The following is a 21,555-nucleotide window of genomic DNA, read 5'->3' as shown; positions in this document are numbered from 1 at the left end:
CCACCCCTGTGGTAGTTTGCCCACCCCTGCTCTATGCCATTATCTAAATCATGAAGATATTGAACAGAACTGGACCCAGAACTGATACCTGTGGGACCCCACTTGATATGCCCTTCCAGCTTGACTGTGAACCACTGATAACTATTCTCTGGAAACAGTTTTCCAGCTAGTTATGCACCTAACTTATAGTAGCTCATCTAGGTTTATTTCCCTAGTTTGTTTATAAGGCAGCCCTGTGAGACAGTATCAAAGGCCTTGCTGAAGTCAAGATACACCACATCTTCGGCTTCACGCCCATCTGCAAGACTTGTTAACCCTATCAAAGATCTTTCTGTATTTCTTTTTGGACCTGCTTTCCCTTTTAGTTATCTCCAGATATCTTGATATGACTCTTTCCTCTTGCTGTCAGTCTCTTCTGAGTCGTTAGTGTATATAGGATTTCCTCTGCCTGCCCCTTTTCCATCGTACTTCGTTTTTCCATCTGTTTCTCTACTATCAAGTTCAGAATGGACTTCTCTTGCCTGTAGCCACTAGTTGCTAGGTAGTAGTTCCTCCCTTTCTTGAGCAACCTGGCTGTGGTGATGCGCCTCTCAGTGCAGGCAGAAGTGGCTGGAACCAGCTGTTCCTCTCTAAACCAGGATTCATAGGCATACACCATTATTAGAAAGGTGTAGTTTGGGCCTGAGGTCAGGTCTGGTGGTTAGGCCTGCTTTGCTTCTATTTCAGATATCTGGCATTTTCCCTAGGACTCCAGTGACTAGATGATGTGCAGAAGGGACTATGTTATCTTGAAATTGTAGGATAAGAAATGCTGTTATAGGATAACCATTAAGCAAAATTGTATGATAGGGTACATTGTTGGATGAAGAGCAAAGAATACATGCTGCTGGGTACATGGAGACACAGAGGACTGAACTCCTGGATGGAGTCCACTGAGACTGTCTGTTTGGAATTTGTGGGGAGCTGAATCTGCAGGTTGTCTGGTGGCTCTGGGGTGAAAGGAAGCAGGATCCAGAGAGGATCAGGGAGCTAGACTGTGAGCAGGAAGGAAAGCACTGCCAGTTGCTGAATGCTATTGTTCAAACTGGTTAAATACAAGTTTAGTACTAGGTTTTCAAACTCAGAAGTTGGAGGTGTAGGCAATGGGTGGGTTTTGAAGAGATCTGCAGGGCCCTTAAAATGGTTAAGAAAAGCAGCCAGGATTACCCGATATTCACAGGCAAATGGCCTGAGAGGAAGCTTAGAGGGGTAAAATGGCTCTTTTACCTGAGCCACCGTCTATTCATGTACCGTATTGTCTGAGGGCCTTCCCGTAGAGCATTAAGCTATGTGACTTCACACCTGTTGTTGGTTCTCTTATTCTCTCCCTAGAGGGAAAAACGTGTGTGGTGGACAGTCTTATATATATACCTGTTGCTATGTGTTACGTAAGGCAGGATTAAAGAAATGTACCTTGCACTGGGAGTGGAAAGGGGTAAAGTTTGTGATGGTACTTAGGTCTTGGATCACCCACAGAGAAAGTTCAGTCTCCCATGCCGACAAGGCTTTACTGTTGTTGTTGCGTGTTCCACTGGGCTGGAGGAGCAGATAACCAGTGTTGAACAAGGTATATGCCCAGGGACAGGCAGGTTGGAATTTAGCTGGAAAGACAACTAAAATTGTCCTTAGTTCATACATTTGGCTACAGCAAGAAATTTAAAAGAGAGAGAGAGAGAGACTGACTGACTGTATGGACTACCAGGCCTCAATTCCAGACAGTGGTTAAGCACAGTGGAAACATTCACATGCTTAAAGTTAGGCATGTACTTAAATGAAGTGCTGAGTCATGGCCTCAATTAGTATTTTTATGAGGATACTATCTACAGTAATGTTTATAGTAATGCTTTACCCTTTCTTCAACCCTTCCTCCAAAGGAATACCTCATTGCTCAAACTAACATTGGTGCCACTGTTGCAAAGCTATTTTCTTTTTTAAAAAATAGTAATAATCAGCACATCCCTTTGTGGTGTTTGGTTGACAAGTTTTGTTTTTTGTCTGGTGTGATATTAAATTATGGACTAAAAATGTTTGCCATACTCTTCCGAGAGCAGAACCTAAGACTGTCAGTTCAGTTAGTGTGTGTGTGTATTTTTGTTTGTATTACGCCCAAAGAGACACTGAGATTTTGTACAATGTTAAAAATCTGACCCTAATCTGTAAAATGAAATGGGCAAAAAATAATCCTCATGAAAAAGGGGAGTCAACATTGAATTGGCCCAAATAGAAGAATGTTGTACTGGTGGATGTACTCAGGGAAAAAGAGTTCATATGTCCTAAGCACGGAACGTTAGAACACAGTGCAGACACAACCCAACCGATCTCCTTGTAGTGGAACCTTGCTGATTCGCACTAGCAAACAGGAGACCCCTTGTGAATTACTGAATTATGTGAACAAATAAAACATCACAAACTCTGCTGTAGGAAAAAACCTGTAGATAAAGAAAATTTATATATCTAGATCCTATACTTGAGATGGGGAAGGGAAACAACAGAAGTTAACAGACTCTGCAGATAAACCTAGCCGGGTATCAAGTTACTCGATGAGGAAAAATTAGACTTCTAAATGTAATGGCCAGATAACAGCAAATACGTCAGCCTTTGTGCCTATGTAAGGAAGGTTTGTTCAGATTGGCTTCCCTTTGAAGTGCAAAAAGAAGTGGAGAGGGAGAAGGAGACATTTGTGAAACCATCAGAAAGACTATGCCATTTTGGTCATCATGAGGCTAGAAGTAGTGAATAAGCCTTATTTACACTCATCTAGTCTTTAACTCTACCTGCTAACTCATATGAAAACTACAAGCTACTGTGCCTTCACTAGGATTTTATCTTGAGTTAGCTAACTCAAGTTAATAACACACCTTTTTTCTTCTAGGAAAGAGATGCCTCAACTGTCATTCAAGTTACATGCTCTTAGAGAATTTTTAATGTTTTGGAGAGGAGTTAGAGATACAGACCATATTAAATACCCTACCTTTTTTCCTACTGTAATGTGTTGACTACCATGTGTTTAATATCCAAGTGGAGACAAGGCAGGTTGTAGTTTTAACGTGTTAGATGGTTAAGGTCATTCCTGGGGAAGCCTAGGGTTTACCTTCACCAGCTAATACTATAGCTAAGGGCTTGTCTACACTTACAGTGCTGCAGCTGTAGCCCTTAGTGAAGATACTATGGTGATGGGAGACCTTCTCCTTTGGTGTAAGCACTCCACCTCCCCGAGAAGCAGTAGGTGCGTTGATGGGAGATGCCCACCCTTCAACATATGCTGTCTATACTGTGAGTTAGGTTGGTATAACTGTGTCACTGAGGGGTGTGGATTTTCCACACCCCTGAGTAATTTAATTATATGACATAAGTTTGTAATGTAGATCAGGGCTAGTACACTGTCAAAACACACCCTTTTTCTTAGTGAAAACAAGGCCCCAAGGGGAAGGAGCATTACAAGAAAAACTGCTGGTTAGCTGAAGGTTTGGATATCGGTTGCTTTCTAAAATTCTGCAAATTGTGAGCTGTTTAATGTCCATCCCCGCTCAAAGTTAGAAACAGGAAACGTGTATATTTTAAATAAATGAAGACAATGAAATAAGTACATAGGCCATGACCACTCATTCTACTCCCAGCAAAAAAGGTCTCTCTTGAAGCCTGAATCTTGCCTGACTGTACGGAAGTCATAATGGTAATTTGTCTATTTTAGTAGTTTTATATGTAATACTTCAATACTTATACATGGTTTGTAAAAATAAGCCTTAGTAATATGAGATCACAGCACAAAGCATGCTATTAAATCTTTGAGAAGTAGGGAAAGCACATTTTTGTGCACATACAAAGTTTGCAGGTTACTGAAATGTAGTTTAGCAGGTTTCTACTGTAATATAATCAAGTTCTTTGAAATATTTTCATCTTTGACAGTTCCTTGCACTTTTATCAAGGCAAAGGAAATGAGGTTTTTGGGTGGTTCATAACGTATTTACAAGAAGTTTCATCTCAGTATAAAGCTGATAAGGGTATTTTACTTTTGACAACCATAATATTTCTAATACCTTGATTATTTGTGACTTCAGAAGGGCTCACCTTCTCACATTTATTATAAGCAGGATTTTAAAAGTTATTTTCCCAAGAAACCTTGTACTATTTGATTAATTTCCACATATTTTGGAGAAGATGGAAAGGAGGTGGTGAATAAGCAGCACAGGAGTTGTAATTCAGTGGTTACTCCAGTACAATTCTTTACGAACAGGTTTTTGTTTTGTTTTTTTAAAAAGGCTTTTTAATTTCAAGTAAGTTTTGTAGTAGATTGATTTCTGTCATCATCTACCTCTAGTTCATCTACCACTTCCTGTACTTCATACTCCAGTTTACTATCTTGAGAAGGTGCAATGTCACCATCCAAAGAATCTTCACTATATTTGTCCAGTAAATATTTCTGTGGTGTGATATCATTCTCAAAGGGATCCCTTATTTTCTTCTTTTTCATTTGCTTTTGCTTTTGTATCGCAGCCAGCTGCACCTGCTGCTGTTCTGCCCACCCAATGCCTTCTGTGTCCTTCACCTTTTTCATTTTTTTGTACTCCATTATTTGCTTATTGAGCACTTCATGATCAATCCCAAAAAGATTAGCTGGGATGGACGAAGCTGCCATGTCAGAAGATGATGCAGAAGACTCTGATTCACTGCGAAAAGAAAAGGATTTTTTTTAAGAGGCACATGGTAAACTGTACTATGAAACTTTAAAGGTACAATGACCTTTACTAAGCTTCTTTATCAAGAGATCTTCATGTGAAATCAGAGGGAAACAGAGAAGACTTTTTAGACTCTCTGATTCTAAGGCCAGAAGGGACCATTGTGATTATCTAGTCCAGCAGTTCTCAAAAGTCATTACACCACGATCCCCTTCTGACAACAAAAATTACTACACTACCCCAGGAGGTGGTCCAAAGTCTGAGCCCACCCAAGCCCTGCCGCACCGGGCAGGGGGGGCCAAAGCCCAAAGACTCCAGCCCTGGGTGGGGGGCCTGTAACCTGAGCCCCGCTGCCCAGGGCTCAAGCCCTCTGGCTTTAGCTTCAGCCCCAGGCAGTTGGGCTCAGGCTTTGGCTTCAGCCCCGGGTCCCAGCAAGACTAACACCAGTCTTGGCAACCACATTAAAAGGGGGGTCGCAACCCACTTTGGGGTCCCGACCCATAGTTTGAAAACCCTGATCTAGTCTGACCTGTATAACATAGGCCACAGGACTTCCCCAAAATAATTCCTAGAGCAGATCTTTTAGAAAAACATCCAAACTTGATCTGAAAATTGTCAGTTATAAATAGGGCCCTACCAAATTCATGGCCATGAAAAATGCATCATGGACTGTGAAAACTGGTCTTTTGTGTGCTTTTAGATTTCACAGGGGAGACCAGCATTTCTCAAATTGGGGGTCCTGACCCAAAAGGGAATTGCAGGAAGGTTACAAGGTTATTGGGGGGGGGGTCACAGTATTGTCACCCTTATTTCTGTGGTGACTTCAGAGTTGGGTGGCCAGAGTGTGGCAGCTGTTGGCTGGGCACCAGCTCAGAAGGCAACACCCCGCCAGCAGCAGCACAGAAGTAAGGGTGACAGTACCATACCCAGGCCATCCTTACTTCTGCGCTGCTGCTGCTGGCGGCGGCTCTGCCTTCAGAGCTGGGCTCCCGGTCAGCAACCACCGCTCTCCAGCTGCCGCGCAGAAGTAAGGGTAGCAGTACTGCAATCCTCCCTACAATAACCTTGTGACCCCCCCACAACCCCATTTTGGGTCAGGACCCCTACGATTACAACACCATGAAATTTCAGATTTAAATAGCTGAAATCATGAAATTTATGATTTTTAAAATTCTATGACCATGAAATTGACCAAAATGGACCGTGAATTTGATAAGGGCCCTAGTATAGAGAATCCACCATGACTCTTGATTAATTGTTCAATGGTTAATTGCTCTCACCATTAAAAATTTACACCTTATTTCCGGTCTGAAAATAAGGTTCCGATAGCACTCAGCCTGGTATCACCATCATTCTAAATAGTTTGTTCAGCTAAGTTCCACAAGGGATTAGAATTTTTTTTTTTTTTCTTTAAACCATCTTCAGAGGAAAATTCAAGACTCAGGGCTTGTCTACATGGGGAAATATACTGGTATAACTATACTGCTTATTCCAGAATAAGACTGTCCACAGGGGCAGTTATATTGGTATAACTAGAGCAATATAATTATACCAGTAAATTACACCAGTAAACTTGGTAGATGAGCCCTCTGACTTAGCATTACCGCTATAAAAACAAATCCTACTGTGAAGGGGAAAGAGTGATGCAGATATCACTTACTTTAGAACTTTTTAGGGCTTCAGGTATTATGGAAATTAGCATGTTATAAATAGTTAGAATATTGGGCTCTAAAGTGACATGCCCTTCAATATACTGTAAAATTTAGTACAGAAGTCTCCCTAGCCTAAGACACAGGTCATGAGCCAATGGGCCAACAACACTGCACTTCTATAGAACCTACCATCCAGAAAACTGGAAGCCTACAGCCTGTAAATTACTGAAACAAAAACATCTTTCTCTGCCATGAGGCAAAGGCATTTGACTTATGGTTCCTGACTTACTGCACATAGATCTTGCCTTCAGAAGCACCATGCTCTGCAGAAGATCATACTGTAGATTGGGATTACAGAAAATGCTGAGACCATCAACTGAGCAGAAAGTTGCTGGTTTTTAAATCTGTGCAGTTAACCCAAAAATAGTGAGCTGCATGTTGCTCTTCATGGGACTCTGTCCCAAACACTACTCCAATCATTTCCCACTGCCACCCTAAGGTCCATACAGCTAAATTAAATACATTTTCCCTTGCAGCACTTGTGACCTGTGCACTGGAGCACTGTGCTAGTGCACAAGAACCAGAAGGCAAAACAGACTATGAAATAGACGTCCAGATGGAGTGAAATGCACAAGGAATCCAAAGCACAAAGAGCAAGATGTAAATTTAGGTTTTTAAATTGTTTTCAACATTAATAAAAGTAAGGGGTAAGAGAGGTAAGGATGGCTCTTAGCAAAATACCACAGATATTCTGTAATCACATGGCGGCTCCAATCACTAGGTGGGGCTCATTGTGCTAGACACTGTGAATATAAAGTAAAACACTGTCCCCCTACATTTTATTTTTGTTATGGGTGGGTTTTTGTTATGACTGACTACTCAATGTCCCTTTACATTTATATAGCGTAGTCAGTCACTCTTTTGAAAGGCAAGATGTCTATATAAGGATTTCTTTAAACTACGCTAACTCTATCCTGTGTCTTTTTTCATAACACCATTATACTAAATTCTTAAGATGCTAACAATTAGATACCACAATAGCGGCTATCTATAAATACAAAATAAACACACAGCATAATTATTTTCTGTATTTTTAAATAAATATTCTTTCCATTTTTAATCGAATATCCATAAATGAAAATACTTGTTGCAAAATTTCAATAAACAAACAACAAACAAAAACAAAAAACCCACCTAAAGTCATTTTCAGCCAAAGTGTCTTTTTCTTCCTGAGGTCCAAAGTCAGCAATTGCCAATAACCTATCAATCTGTAAACAATTGAAAAAATAGAAAACAAATATCCACTATTAAATCTATTCTGTTTACATTCATAAAGGAAACAAGCCAGCATGAGGCACAGTAAACAGATCTGTCTCTTTTACATATGAATATCATAGTTGCCTCCTTCTGGGTTTCTGGAAAATATGCATTTCAAAATGGTCTGTATTTTCAATAAAAGTCATCCACTTAATTTACAAGGCCTCTCAATAAATACTATGAAATGTACTGTAGGGAATAATCTTGCTCTAGACTTGGGATGGAGTGGATGCTCTAACAGAGACCTAACTTATCAGTCTATGGAATTGCCAGGAAGTACATACCTTACTAGGATCTTTACACCAAATGGAATAATTAATTCATGGACTACTGTGACTTTCAAGGGTTTGGCATATATTTGATGTGGATAGGAGAGATAATTTAATTAAGAATTCCTCATTTTAGGTTAGATTTCACTTTATTCTTTTAAGTTCTTCCCTTTACCAGTGTACATATACTTCAAATTTTCTGTCACTCTCTTCCCCCTTTTGAAAATTGTCTGGCCCAATCTGGTATGTAAGAGATTAAGCAGTTGTGGTTTTTTGAAGAGATCAGTCCGTCCAGGACCGTAAATCTCTAGTGCATTATAGGTTACCTTTAGTTGTGAAGGTTTTACCAAATTTTAGGTTTTGTAATCATCTTTTTCTGTTAATATTTTTCCTCGTCAGCTTTTTTATTCCTTTCGTGTTTTCTTTTTATTAGAAGGTGAATAATAGTCTTTCTATTAATAATAGTCGAGTCTTTCTGAAGGTAATAGTCTTTCTCCCCTCTTATAAGATGTAAAGTTTCCTCTACTGGGGGTTGGTGTCTGGTTTTTAGTTTATTTGAAGTACAGATTGCATATAAAAATGGACTTGAAGGTTGGGTCCTGTAGTAGAGACTTAAAGCTCCTTCTGGATGTTCTGATAATCACTGTTAGGTTGTTAATAAATCCTTGTGTTACTTCTGGAAAGATGAAGGAATTATATCTGCAAGCTGGGACAGAGGACTAAACAACCCTAAACCGAGCATTAATATGCCTAAACTTTGCCCTATTACTACACCTGTTGTTGGTGGGGTAGAAAAGCACTCTCACTGAGGTGGTGGCGTATGCTAACAAAAAACGTTTTCTGGATTTATCACTACCTTTGGGTATGTCTGCACTGCAGCTGGCTTTGTCCTTCCAGCCCAGGTAGACAGACTCAAGTGAGAATTCTAAAAACAGCAGTGTGGAAGTTGTGCCATGGGTGGTGGGTCAGGCTAGCCACCTGAGTCCACCAAGCCCACCCGGCCCATTGGGTCCGAGCTCAGGTGGCTAGTCCGAGCTACGTTCACGCTTATTTTTAGCATGCTAGCTCAAGTTAAGCTAGTGCAAGTCTGTCTACCTGGGCTGGGAGGCACAACTGCAGTTGCAGTGTAGACACCCTCACTGATCAGAGGAAATTCAGCTGTTCACTTCGTATTCCTAGTGCATTGGTGAGAAATGAAACACTCTCTCTCTGCCTCTTCCAAGGTTGCTAGTTGTGCAATGGATGCTCTTGTGACTGAGACTCAATTTTTAACCTGATAGTAAGAGCAAGATAGTAAGAGTCTAACAGTCTGCTAATTTGAGTCACAGGACCCCATGAATTAGCTCAATTTTTAATGTTGTTATCCTCTAGTTCAATTCATTCTTCGAAAGACTCCCAAGTATCACTGTGCTCTCTACCTCATGGGAATCTCACAATCCTAATATTACCTCCTCTCATGCTCAATAATAATGAGTTCCTAGAAGACATTACTATTCTCAAAGTACTTCCACTAGTCTGCAAGCTTGCTACCTTTAGCTAGATATTATCCTCAATATACAATATCCCTGTTTCTCTCCATTAGATTCCAGCGCCTTTTAAAACAAAGTAACAGTTGAACCAGCTGCAATGCAGTTAGCCAGCTGGTCACCATCATCACTGCTCTGCTTCCTTTTTGGCATAAGGTTATAAAGACAGTAGTTTCCTGTCTTTCATTTGAGGTTATTTGATGCATCTCTCTTCTGGATTAACCAGTCTATCTTCCGGAAACATCTTCAGACAGTGTTCTTCTCTTCAGAAGTTTTTATAGATAAAGTCAACAAAACTAATGAAAAAGATAGCTCTACTTTCCACTATCCCCAAAGTATCAAAATAATTGGAGACCCTTATCAAAACATTAAAAAGCTTGTTGTCAGAGATGGGGAATTGGGTTTCAATTTAAATTGTTTTCCAAGTCTAGTGAGCAACTACATGTCTACTTAAACATGACACCTATTAAGCCTTCCGCGTTCTTACATGTCTGTTCCGAAAACCACTGCAACATGTGATATTTACACACTGAGTCAGCGATTGTATCTTACCTCTTTTATAGCTGCAGCTTCTTTGTCTTTAACAAACACTATTGGAGGAACAGTTCTCAGGACCTGATGGGTAATCAAAAGATGTCTGAAAAAAATAAAATGCCCCCAGATATGAGCAATCTTACATCTTTAAGACAGATGCAATATTTACATTGTGAAGCATGGGTACTGTTTGCAAAGTTTATAGGGTATCAGTTCAGATGACAAATTCTAGTATTTCAAAGGACTATACTATAGATTAATGGTCTAGCACATTCGGCTACTAGAAAAATAGAATTTCTCAAGTCAAAGTCCAAGTTAGATCTAGTTTGTTGGATTAGGATGTAGACTATAGGACATTTACTGAAGCAAAGACTACAGTGATGTTACTGAAGAACACAGTGAAGTGTGTGTATGTGTACATACACGAAGAAGTGACATAGTAGGGCGGCTGGAGTATTTTCTAGGGCTCCTATGTACACAGGATTTTCTGTATATGCAAAAAAGTTACACAGTCTAAATTACTTTTTTTGAACTTGAGAAAATTAATCCCTTTCTTTACAGCTAAAAGGTTTACAGGAATATACAGAAATAATACACTGATTTACAGTAAAAACTCAGTGAAGGAGAAAAAGACAGGCAGGCAGTTGCAGCTCTCTGATTTTCTGCCTTGTACAGTTCCAGCCCTGGCCGCACTGTAGTTTATAGCAGCCCCAAGCGACTACCTTTTACAAGCTAACAATTAGCAAAGTGAAGTGGCATTCCAGCCACATCCTACTCAGCAGAGCTGGGTATGCTAGCTATACATGGATTGAAAGCACCCCATGAGTGGAATTTTCAGGTGGCCAGTTATGGCCAGTACGCAGCCCATATGTGTAGCTCATCAAGGGAGATAATCTGGCTCAAAATATCTAGAAGTGCAGATGTCCAACATCCTGATCCAAAGTATTCTAATGAGAGTCACATTCATGATTTGTAAAAATACCTTAGAAATTTCCCTTCAGAAATTCTTAATAGACGAAGGCACTTTATAGACTAACAGACCTATTGGAGCATAAGCTTTCGAGGGTGAATACCAACTTCGTTGGATGCGTGTAGTGGAAATTTCCAGAGGCAGGTATAAATATGCAAGCAAGAATCAGGCTAGGGATAACGAGGTTAGTTCAATCAGGGAGGATGAGGCCCTCTTCTAGCAGTTGAGGTATGAAGACCAAGGGAAGAGAAACTGCTTTTGTAGTCTGTCAGTCTATACGGTGCCACAGGAGTCTTTGCCGCTTTTACAGATCCAGACTAACACGGTTACCCTTCTGATCCTTAATAGACAAAGTGACTATTTATGAAGCAGAGTAATTGTTTACAAAACTTTACAGCACACAATAGTACCTTATACGTGGGGCACTTTTCTGTAAAATACTTTCAATACGATCATCCTCCTCTGCACTTTCAGCAGGGTTCCAGTACACACGACATGCTGAAAAGTCTGGTGACAGGGATACCTGTAAAATGCAAAGATTTCTATTAGGGCTGTCGATTAACTGCAGTTAACTCATGCGATTAACTCAAAAAAAAATTAATCGCAGGTTTAATCTCACTGTTAAACAATAGAATACCAATTGAAATTTACAATATATTTTGAAAATGTAGAAAAACTTCCAAAATATTTAATAGTCTGTGTTGTAATTGAAATCAAAGTGTATATTATTTTTATTACAATTATTTGCACTGTAAAAATTATAACAGTATTTTTCAATTGACCTCATGCAAGTACTGTAGTGCAATCTTTGTCATGAAAGATTTACTTACAGATGTAGATTTACTTACAACTTACAGATGTAGATTTTTTGTTGTTGTTGCATAACTGCCCTCAAACACAAAACAATGTAAAACTTTAGAGCCTACAGAAGTCCACTCAGTCCTACTTCTTGTTCAGCCAATCACTCAGACAAACAAATGTTTACATGTACAGGAGATAATGCTGCCCGCTTCTTATTTACGTTACCAGAAAGTGAGAACAGACATTTGCATGACACTTTTGTAGCCGGCATTGCAAGGTATTTACATTCCAGATATGCTAAACATTCTTATGCCCCTTCATGCTTTCGCCACCACTCCAGAGGATATGCTTTCATGCTGATGACGCTCATTAAAAAAAAATGCATTAATTAAATTAATTAATTAAATTTGTGACTGAACTCCTTGGAGGAGAATTGTATGTCCCCTGCTCTGTTTTACCCGCATTCTGCCATATATTTCATGTTATAGCAGTCTCAGTTGATGACCCAGCACATGTTGTTCATTTTAAGAACACTTTCATTGCAGATTGGTACCTGCTTTGCATTTTGTCCAATGTGAGATTTCTAAAGATAGCTACAGCATTCGACCCAAGGTTTAAGAATCTGAAGTGTTTTCCAAAATCTGAGAGGGATGAGGTGTGGAGCATGTTTTCAGAAATCTTAAAAGAGCTACACTCCCATGCGGAAACTATAGAACCCGAACCACCAAAAAAGAAAATCAACCTTCTGCTGGTGGCACCTGACTCATAATGAAAATGAACATGGGTCAGTCCGCACTGCTTTGGATTGTTATAGAGCCGAACCCGTCATCAGCATGGACGCATGTCCCCTGGAATGGTGGTTGAAGCACTAAGGGACATATGAATCTTTAACACATCTGGCATGTAAATATCTTGCGACGCCAGCTATACCAGTGTCATGAGAATGCCTGTTCTCACTTTCAGGTGACATGGTAAACAAGAAGTGGGCAGCATTATCTCCTGCAAATACAAACAAGTTTGTTTACCTGAGTAACTGGCTGAACACGAAGTAGGACTGAGTGGACTTGCAGGCTCTAAAATTTTACATTGTTTTATTTTTGAGAGCAGTTTTTTGTACATAATTCTACATTTGCAAGGCACTGTATTTTGTATTCTGTGTTGTAATTTAAATCAATATTTGAAAATATGAAAAACATCAACATTTTAAAAAGGAATTCTGTTATTGTTTAACAGGGATTAATCGCTTAATTGTGATTAATTTTTTTTTAAATCGCTTGACAGCTCTAATTGTTGTATTTTCAAGCATCCTGACTACAACACACTTGTAGCTATATCTTAATATTCAATAACACAAGTTCGTAATGGCCTAATAAAATAAACGTGCAAAATAAAATTATATCAATATTGAAGTCTTTTCCCTTCAGTTCTTATCTGTGTGACAGCTCAGTCTGCAATAAGAGCACCATGGTCTCTTCCTTCATTACATAACAGCATAGGGAACATCTTCCAGGAAAGGGAAGGCCCATCCAAACTGGCCAGAAGGAACAACAATACATTTTTTCAAGCCCACAGCGGACAGTATCTCTTCAATGTGCACACATTTTCAGCTGACTCAGGGAACAAAAAATGAGTTCAAAATTCAAACTCCAATTCTTCATCTGGCACTAGGAAGCATTATCGCAGCCAACTTAATTGTAGTTCTCTCTCTCTTTTTTTTTTTTTAAAGACTACACACAAACCTTAAGCTTCTAGGATATTATGACATTTTACTGGTCAAGCAATATAAAGAATATATTTGTAGGCTGAGGGTGCGTGGTTTTGGTCTCTGCATAAATCTCTTAAGAAAAGGGAGAGTGTGATGGGTTCCCCCCTCGGGTGCCACCTGGAACTTGGGTACCACTGAGCTCTCTGACCCACCAGCCTGGGCTCCCTGTCTCACTGTATTGCTGTGACAAGCTGCAAAGCCCTCCAGCCTGTACTTTCACCAGCCTTCATACAGATAGGGCCACACTCAGCTGTAGTTACGTGCAGGCTCTCTGTCCAGCCCCTGCAATGAACCAACAATGGAAAGGCTACAGCTAAGGAAACTCCCAACTCCCCACGCACACGCCCCTCTCTGGAGTATAAATCCAAAGTTATACCGTCTTGTGCTGCACAGCGAACTGTACAGTGTAAACTCAAAGTTCACCCCCTCCCTCAATATGGAGAGGAATATGCAACAGCCTTTGCCCCTTGAGCTAAGATTCCCATACACTTACCCCAACTCACTGGTTTAGATAAAGCAAAATCAAGTTTATTAACTACAAAAGATAGATTTTATGTGATTTATAAGGGATGGCAAACAGATCAATGCAGATTACTTAGCAAATAAACAAAAAACACAAACTAATCCTAATATGCTAGAGTAGATTGGATATGAATTAGCTGATTCTCACCCTAAGAGATGATATAAGCAGGCTACAGATTTTTAAGGGGCAAGCTGCACTGGCTTACAGCTTGGAAACCCCAGGTATTTCATTCACAGGCTGGAAATCCCTTTAGCCTGGGTCCAGTACTTCCCCAAGTTCAGTCCTTGTTCCTCAGGTGTTTCCAGGAGCCTTCTTGGGTGGGGAGTGAAGAACACCAGATGATGTCTCTCCCTGCCTTATATAGTTTTTGCATAGGCTGGGAACCCTTTGTTTCAAAGCTTGGTTCCCAGACCAGTCTGTGAAAAAATATTGACATTCCAAGACGGAGTCCAGCATCATGTGGTCTGATCACATGTCCTTGTAGAGTCATAGCAGCCATTACTCACAGGCCTTTGGAGTGTTCTCAGGAAGGCTCATCACCAGGTGGGAGATAAGCTTCTCCAAAGGCCTATAGTTTTTCCCTAATGGCTCACTGCCCTGAATAGGCCCTTCCCCACCCAGTATCTAGACTGAAAGCATCTTGTTCAGTGGGCGTTACCCAGGTGTAACTACATTTGAAATAGTTACATAGTGAATATTCATAACTTGAGATACAAAAATGATATACGTATACAAATAGGATAATCATATTCAGAAAATCATAACTTTTCCAATGACACCTCACATGACTTATCTTGCATAAAATACATCATAATTATGTCAATCACATCATAATACTATCACGATGAAGACTATGGGACGCAGTGTCACAGAGAGATCAACCCCCTATAGTGAATTATGGAATAGTATTGATGTGATCCATCCTGTTTTCCTAACTGGAAATCTGATGGCAAACAGTACAGGACCATGAGAGCTGAAATGAAGAGTGGTGATAAACAGAGAATCCTCAAATATGAATCCAGAGCAAATGTTAAGATTTTTCAGAGATCACTCCTATACCCACACACACCGCTCCAACCCTGAGGAAGACAGAATCAGCACGAGACCTGCTGTAATGTGCTAATATCAGTAATTCCTTACATAGTTCTATCAGGAGAAAAAGTATGTTATGAGAGCGTCTCTCTCAAATTTTGTATTGTGTTAAAGACTAACTGCATGAACCCCCCAGAGGTTCAGAAAACCACTTAGAAACACAGAAATTCCCACACTAGAGCAGACCTAAGGCCCATCTAGTCTAGTATCTCGTCTCCGACACATGCCAGTATGAGATGCTTCACAGTAAGGTGTAAAAATAAATAAATTGCACAATACACAGATGTGGGATAGTCCCACTAGATCTCATCCTGATCTCTAATAGTTAGAGGTTGGTTTAAGCCATGAAACATGAGGTTTAATCCCCTTCCAAATTAGTTTTAATCATTAATTATGACAACTTTGTATATTGTTGTTCTCCATCTCTACTATGAAACTGATCTCAGAACTGTACTCATGTCCATATGTATACTGATCTTTTAACCAATTCTCTCTTTTTTTAAGAATAAATTTTAGTTAAGAATTAGTTGTAAGCATGTATTCGGGTAAGATCTGAAATATTCATTAACTTGAGAGGTAATATGTCTGATCCTTTGCGATTCGTAGAACTTTCTTATATGATAAATAAGATTTAAAGTAATCCTCATCGTATTTGACTGGGTGTCTGGGGTTGCTATAAGGGAACTGTGTTTTGGCTTCTGTACAACCAGTAAGGTATTGTAGAAACTGTTTTGTGCTGGCTTGATAAATCTAAGAACTGGAATATCCACCAGCTTTTGGGATTGTCTGCCCCATTCTTTGCAGTTTGCCCTAATTGAGTAACCTCAGTGTGGCCCCCGCTGGAACCCCAGTCACAGCCGGTATAAACTGCGTCCCACTGGGAGCCCTTTGCAAGTGTCATATATGGGCATAGCTACACTGGCAAGTATTCATAATGTAGACATGGCCTAAAGCCTGGATCGTGCATTGTGATCCTTGCAGGCAAACTGCTGTGCCCCCACTGAGCCCCACGGAAGACAGTGAGGCTCTGCATGGTGCAGCAGTCCACCTGCATAGATCAGAATACAGCACTAGGGCCTAAAAGCTGTTTTTGAATATCGCGTTATCTTGTTCCACAACTTAGTCAAAGTGACTTCACTTGAACTACAACTTTTGTACTTGCCTTGGTGAGTTCCAGCTTGAGGTCACAAACCTCTTGACTGACTTCACAAGTGCTCATCAAGTCTGTCACAGCTTTATACAAGAGGACGTTTAGGACCTTTTTGCGTATGCTGTCTTCTTTCCTAGTTTTCTGCTGAGTAGCCTTTAGTATAGTGGCCAACTTGGATGGCTTGTACACCTTTTAAAAACAAAAACATTAACTAAGAAATAGTCTAGACAAATGTACAACAGTTTTTGTAATTCTGCTACTTTTCAATTTTATCAGCAAAGAAATGTGATCTTAAAGTATTATATTCAAGATTTATTTTCTCATTTATTTTGTAGCTTCTTTAATTTAGCTATCTATAAAGCTCAGTAAATCTGTGTTCTAAACTGGAGTGAATATAATCAGGAAAATTATTTTTTTTGTTACTTTGCTTTTCAAATTGCACTTTGGATAAAACCTAAAGGGTCAGATTTTGCAATATGGCGTGCCTTAGGACAACTTTAAAACTGGAACATGCTCTTTATGCACTTTAAATGTAAACAGAGCTAGATCATGAAAAATCAAAAGTAGAATATCCTGAATGGGGGGGACAAAGACACCTGATAACTAGAAAGCTTGTTAATATGATACTAAAACTATCATCTACAGGCCACTGATTTGAATTTGGCTCCTATCAATAGGAACTTAAACTAATTACAATCTGAAGGTTGCTGCAGGGTTTCACAGTTCACTTTCTTGTGGATAGGTATCCACAGCCCAAGAGCCCAGATGGCAAACTCACCCTTGTTTGTAAGGAAGACAGAGTAGGTGTTGTAATATCTTTTATTGGACCAACTTCTGTTGGTGGAAGCTTTTGAGCTATGTTTATAAGCCTATGTGCTGAAGACCAGGGCGACGGATCCAGCAAACTCTTCACATGCTTAACTTTATGCAATTTGAAAAGTCCCCACTGATTTAAATAAGACTACTCATACATTTGCAAGATTGCTGCCTGGGACTGAATATGTATGGAGATCAGGCAGGGAACCTCCACCTTACACGTAGAACAGGAGGTTACATACAGCAAAACTTTTAGTGACTGCCAGGCTAAAAAGTGAGATTTTTCAGTGAGCCTCAGGCAAGAAAATCCAAGACACTTGGTGAAAATGCTTGCAGATACTGTGGCTAGCCTTATAAAAAACAAAACAAACAGGAGGATAAACACCAAAAGCTTGAAACTAACAAAATATGTGCTAAATTTAAACCAAACCAACTTTTTCGGCAGCATCCTTTCCTCTACTCTCTTATATTATGCCTAATTTAAATCCCAGTTTCTGCTGACAGAGCTACATTCAATGGCATTATTTGTATGTGTAAAATTACTCATGTGCGTAAGTGTTTGCAGGATCAGAACCTAAGACTAAACTCCTCAGGACAGAAATTTGTCTTCCTAGGTCCGTAGAGGATCAGGCACATTTATGGTGTTATTACAGAACAATACTGCTCCATGTATTCTGTCGATAACTAGATTACTAGTTTTAGAGTAGCAGCCGTGTTAATCTGTATTCGCAAAAAGAAAAGGAGTACTTGTCGCACCTTAGAGACTAACCAATTTATTTGAGCATAAGCTTTCGTGAGCTACAGCTCACTTCATAAGATGCATAAAGTGGAAAATGCAGTGAGGATGTTTTATACACACAGACCATAAAAAATGGGTGTTTTATCACTTCAAAAGGTTTTCTCTCCCCCCACCCCACTCTATTACCAGCAGGAGAGTGGGGCGGGGGGAGAGAAAACCTTTTGAAGTGATAAAACACCCATTTTTTCATGGTCTGTGTGTATAAAACATCCTCACTGCATTTTCCACTTTATGCATCCGATGAAGTGAGCTGTAGCTCACGAAAGCTTATGCTCAAATAAATTGGTTAGCCTCTAAGGTGCCACAAGTACTCCTTTTCTAGATTGCTAGTCTTCATTTCTAAAATTCTGATGTTTCGTGGTAGTAAATAAATGCATTTCAAAAGTTACATATGCTGGTAAAAGCATACATTTGCCCCACTTGACACAAAGATGACACTTCAAATTCTGAAAATTTGCACTTACCAGATGAGACCCCAATGTAGGACTGTCATACCAAAACTTCTTTCTTTAAAAAGAGAAAAGAAAAATTTTTACTTTTTAAAAACTGTAAAGAAATATTAGGCATACGTGTGTATGAAAGTGCCATTCTACTCTGAAAAAACACCTTCATACATAAAATGGCATTAAAGGAATCTGTTAGTTTCTCAATGAGGTTGCATCAAGTGTGCTCAGTGTACAAACTGTTTTACTTTAGTTAGTGAGGCAAGCAAACAAACAACAACAAGACTATGTAGAGACCCCACGAAGAAGAGGGGGAATGAAAGGAACCTAACATGTCTTTACAAATTTAAATTTAAATTTAATCTGGGACCACAACTATTAAAATGTCTTATTACAGTTACTGCAGGATCATTACTGCATTACTGCATTACTGCAGGATATCTGCCAGCCCTCTGTGGAGATAGAGGCGGTTAGGGACTATTTAGAAAAGCTGGACGTGCACAAGTCCATGGGGCCGGACGAGTTGCATCCGAGAGTGCTGAAGGAATTGGCGGCTGTGATTGCAGAGCCACTGGCCATTATCTTTGAAAACTCGTGGCGAACCGGGGAAGTCCCGGATGACTGGAAAAAGGCTAATGTAGTGCCAATCTTTAAAAAAGGGAAGAAGGAAGATCCTGGGAACTACAGGCCAGTCAGCCTCACCTCAGTCCCTGGAAAAATCATGGAGCAGGTCCTCAAAGAATCAATCCTGAAGCACTTGCATGAGAGGAAAGTGATCAGGAACAGCCAGCATGGATTCACCAAGGGAAGGTCATGCCTGACTAATCTAATCGCCTTTTATGATGAGATTACTGGTTCTGTGGATGAAGGGAAAGCAGTGGATGTATTGTTTTCTTGACTTTAGCAAAGCTTTTGACACGGTCTCCCATAGTATTCTTGTCAGCAAGTTAAGGAAGTATGGGCTGGATGAATGCACTATAAGGTGGGTAGAAAGCTGGCTAAATTGTCGGGCTCAACGGGTAGTGATCAATGGCTCCATGTCTAGTTGGCAGCCGGTATCAAGTGGAGTGCCCCAAGGGTCGGTCCTGGGGCCGGTTTTATTCAATATCTTCATAAATGATCTGGAGGATGGTGTGGATTGCACTCTCAGCAAATTTGCGGATGATACTAAACTGGGAGGAGTGGTAGATACGCTGGAGGGGAGGGATAGGATACAGAAGGACCTAGACCAATTGGAAGATTGGGCCAAAAGGAATCTGATGAGGTTCAATAAGGATAAGTGCAGGGTCCTGCACTTAGGACGGAAGAACCCAATGCACAGCTACAGACTAGGGACCGAATGGCTAGGCAGCAGTTCTGCAGAAAAGGACCTAGGGGTGACAGTGGACGAGAAGCTGGATATGAGTCAGCAGTGTGCCCTTGTTGCCAAGAAGGCCAATGGCATTTTGGGATGTATAAGTAGGGGCATAGCGAGCAGATCGAGGGACGTGATCGTTCCCCTCTATTCGACATTGGTGAGGCCTCATCTGGAGTACTGTGTCCAGTTTTGGGCCCCACACTTCAAGAAGGATGTGGATAAATTGGAGAGAGTCCAGCGAAGGGCAACAAAAATGATTAGGGGACTGGAACACATGAGTTATGAGGAGAGGCTGAGGGAGCTGGGATTGTTTAGCCTGCAGAAGAGAAGAATGAGGGGGGATTTGATAGCTGCTTTCAACTACCTGAAAGGGGGTTCCAAAGAGGATGGCTCTAGACTGTTCTCAATGGTAGCAGATGACAGAACGAGGAGTAATGGTCTCAAGTTGCAGTGGGGAAGGTTTAGATTGGATATTAGGAAAAACTTTTTCACTAAGAGGGTGGTGAAACACTGGAATGCGTTACCTAGGGAGGTGGTAGAATCTCCTTCCTTAGAGGTTTTTAAGCTCAGGCTTGACAAAGCCCTGGCTGGGATGATTTAACTGGGAATTGGTCCTGCTTTGAGCAGGGGGTTGGACTAGATGACCTTCTGGGGTCCCTTCCAACCCTGATAATCTATGATTCTATGATTCTATGATTAGATTTACGGTGGTTTGACTTACCTCCATGTGCATTTCCATGCACTTGGTTTGCGGATAATTACAAAACATCCCTATAATGTATTTTGCCCTAAATTATCAATCCCCTCAATCTTTACTCCACTTTAGTATCGTTTTTGTCCGAGAATACTTATAGTTTGGGAGTTTAGCAGTATGCATACTGTAGATTAAGTCGCTTTTACTGCAAATACCTAGGGCTAGGAGGTACTCAACACTTCATTCTCCACTGAATACGGGAACAGCCAGCCACCTGGGGTGGTGTGCTCAAGCCAGGACAATCTGCACGAGGAAGATTTTCTTTTAAGTCTCATCGCAAAACGGCTCAAGTGTAAACAACATAAAGCAGGATCTTCCGCAGCAGAGGGGAGAGAATTCATAGCACGGCTTCGTATTAACCAAGAAGCGTCCCTGCACACAGCTGGAAGGGGGCGCCGGTGTAGACGCGAGCGCTCAGCCAGAGGATCGGAAGCTGCCGGCGCTGCAAGGCAGGCGCGGGGCGGTCGCTGCCCGGGGAGGCCCGTGCTCCGCGGCGCTGGGGGAAGGGAGCGCCCCGGAGAGGGGGGGCCAGCCCGGGCCGGGCACTTACTTGGTTTTCGAGGCGAATTTCTTCAGCAGGTTCTTGGAGCCGCCGAGGGCGGCGGACCCGTGCAGGGCCCGGCCCCGGGGGCCGCCCGGCAGCAGAGCACCCGCGCCGGCCTCCGCCCCGCCGCCGCCGCCCGCCGCGCTCCGCCGCTCGGCCCCGCCGGGTGCGATCGCTCGGAGCTGGGGCCACCGGGGCCCCCGGCCGGCCCGCGAGCCCCACATACCGCAGCGAGCCGCGCTCCGGGCCTGGGGCAGGGAGCAGCAGGCGGGCCGCGCCGCGCCCCTAGCGGGCAGGGGAGGCACCGCACCGGCCCCGCCTTAACCGCTGTGGGAAAGGCGCCGGGGGGAGGCGCTTACCGCTTGGGCCACCTTCTGCCGCTGCTGGAGACTCAGCTGCGCTCGCCCAGGAGGGGAGCCGCCGCCGCCGCCGCCCTCCCCTGCACTAAAAACAGGGCCCTCGCAGGAGCCGTCAGCCCCAGGCGGGGCCTGGCTTTCCCCAGCGGGTCTGGCCCCAGCCTCTGCTACC

At 41.6% G+C, this 21,555-nt stretch overlaps 1 protein-coding gene across 1 annotated transcript; it reads right to left on the bottom strand.

Annotated features, from left to right (window-relative positions):
- Nucleotides 1-2,933: 2,933 nt before the first annotated feature.
- Nucleotides 2,934-21,338, bottom strand: RBFA (ribosome binding factor A). The gene is made up of 7 exons (XM_073331836.2): nt 21,034-21,338; nt 18,394-18,436; nt 16,327-16,503; nt 11,394-11,506; nt 10,032-10,116; nt 7,562-7,635; nt 2,934-4,706 (listed from the first exon to the last, which is right to left on the bottom strand). The coding sequence occupies exons 1-7, from the start codon at nt 21,249-21,251 to the stop codon at nt 4,310-4,312; spliced, it is 1,107 nt and encodes a 368-aa protein (XP_073187937.1). The 5' UTR covers nt 21,252-21,338; the 3' UTR covers nt 2,934-4,309.
- Between the last annotated feature and the right edge of the window lie 217 nt (nt 21,339-21,555).

This window comes from Lepidochelys kempii, chromosome 2 (genome assembly GCF_965140285.1).
Source record: "Lepidochelys kempii isolate rLepKem1 chromosome 2, rLepKem1.hap1, whole genome shotgun sequence".
Taxonomy (NCBI): Eukaryota; Metazoa; Chordata; order Testudines; family Cheloniidae; genus Lepidochelys; species Lepidochelys kempii.
This window is presented reverse-complemented; position numbering and strand designations above follow the sequence as displayed.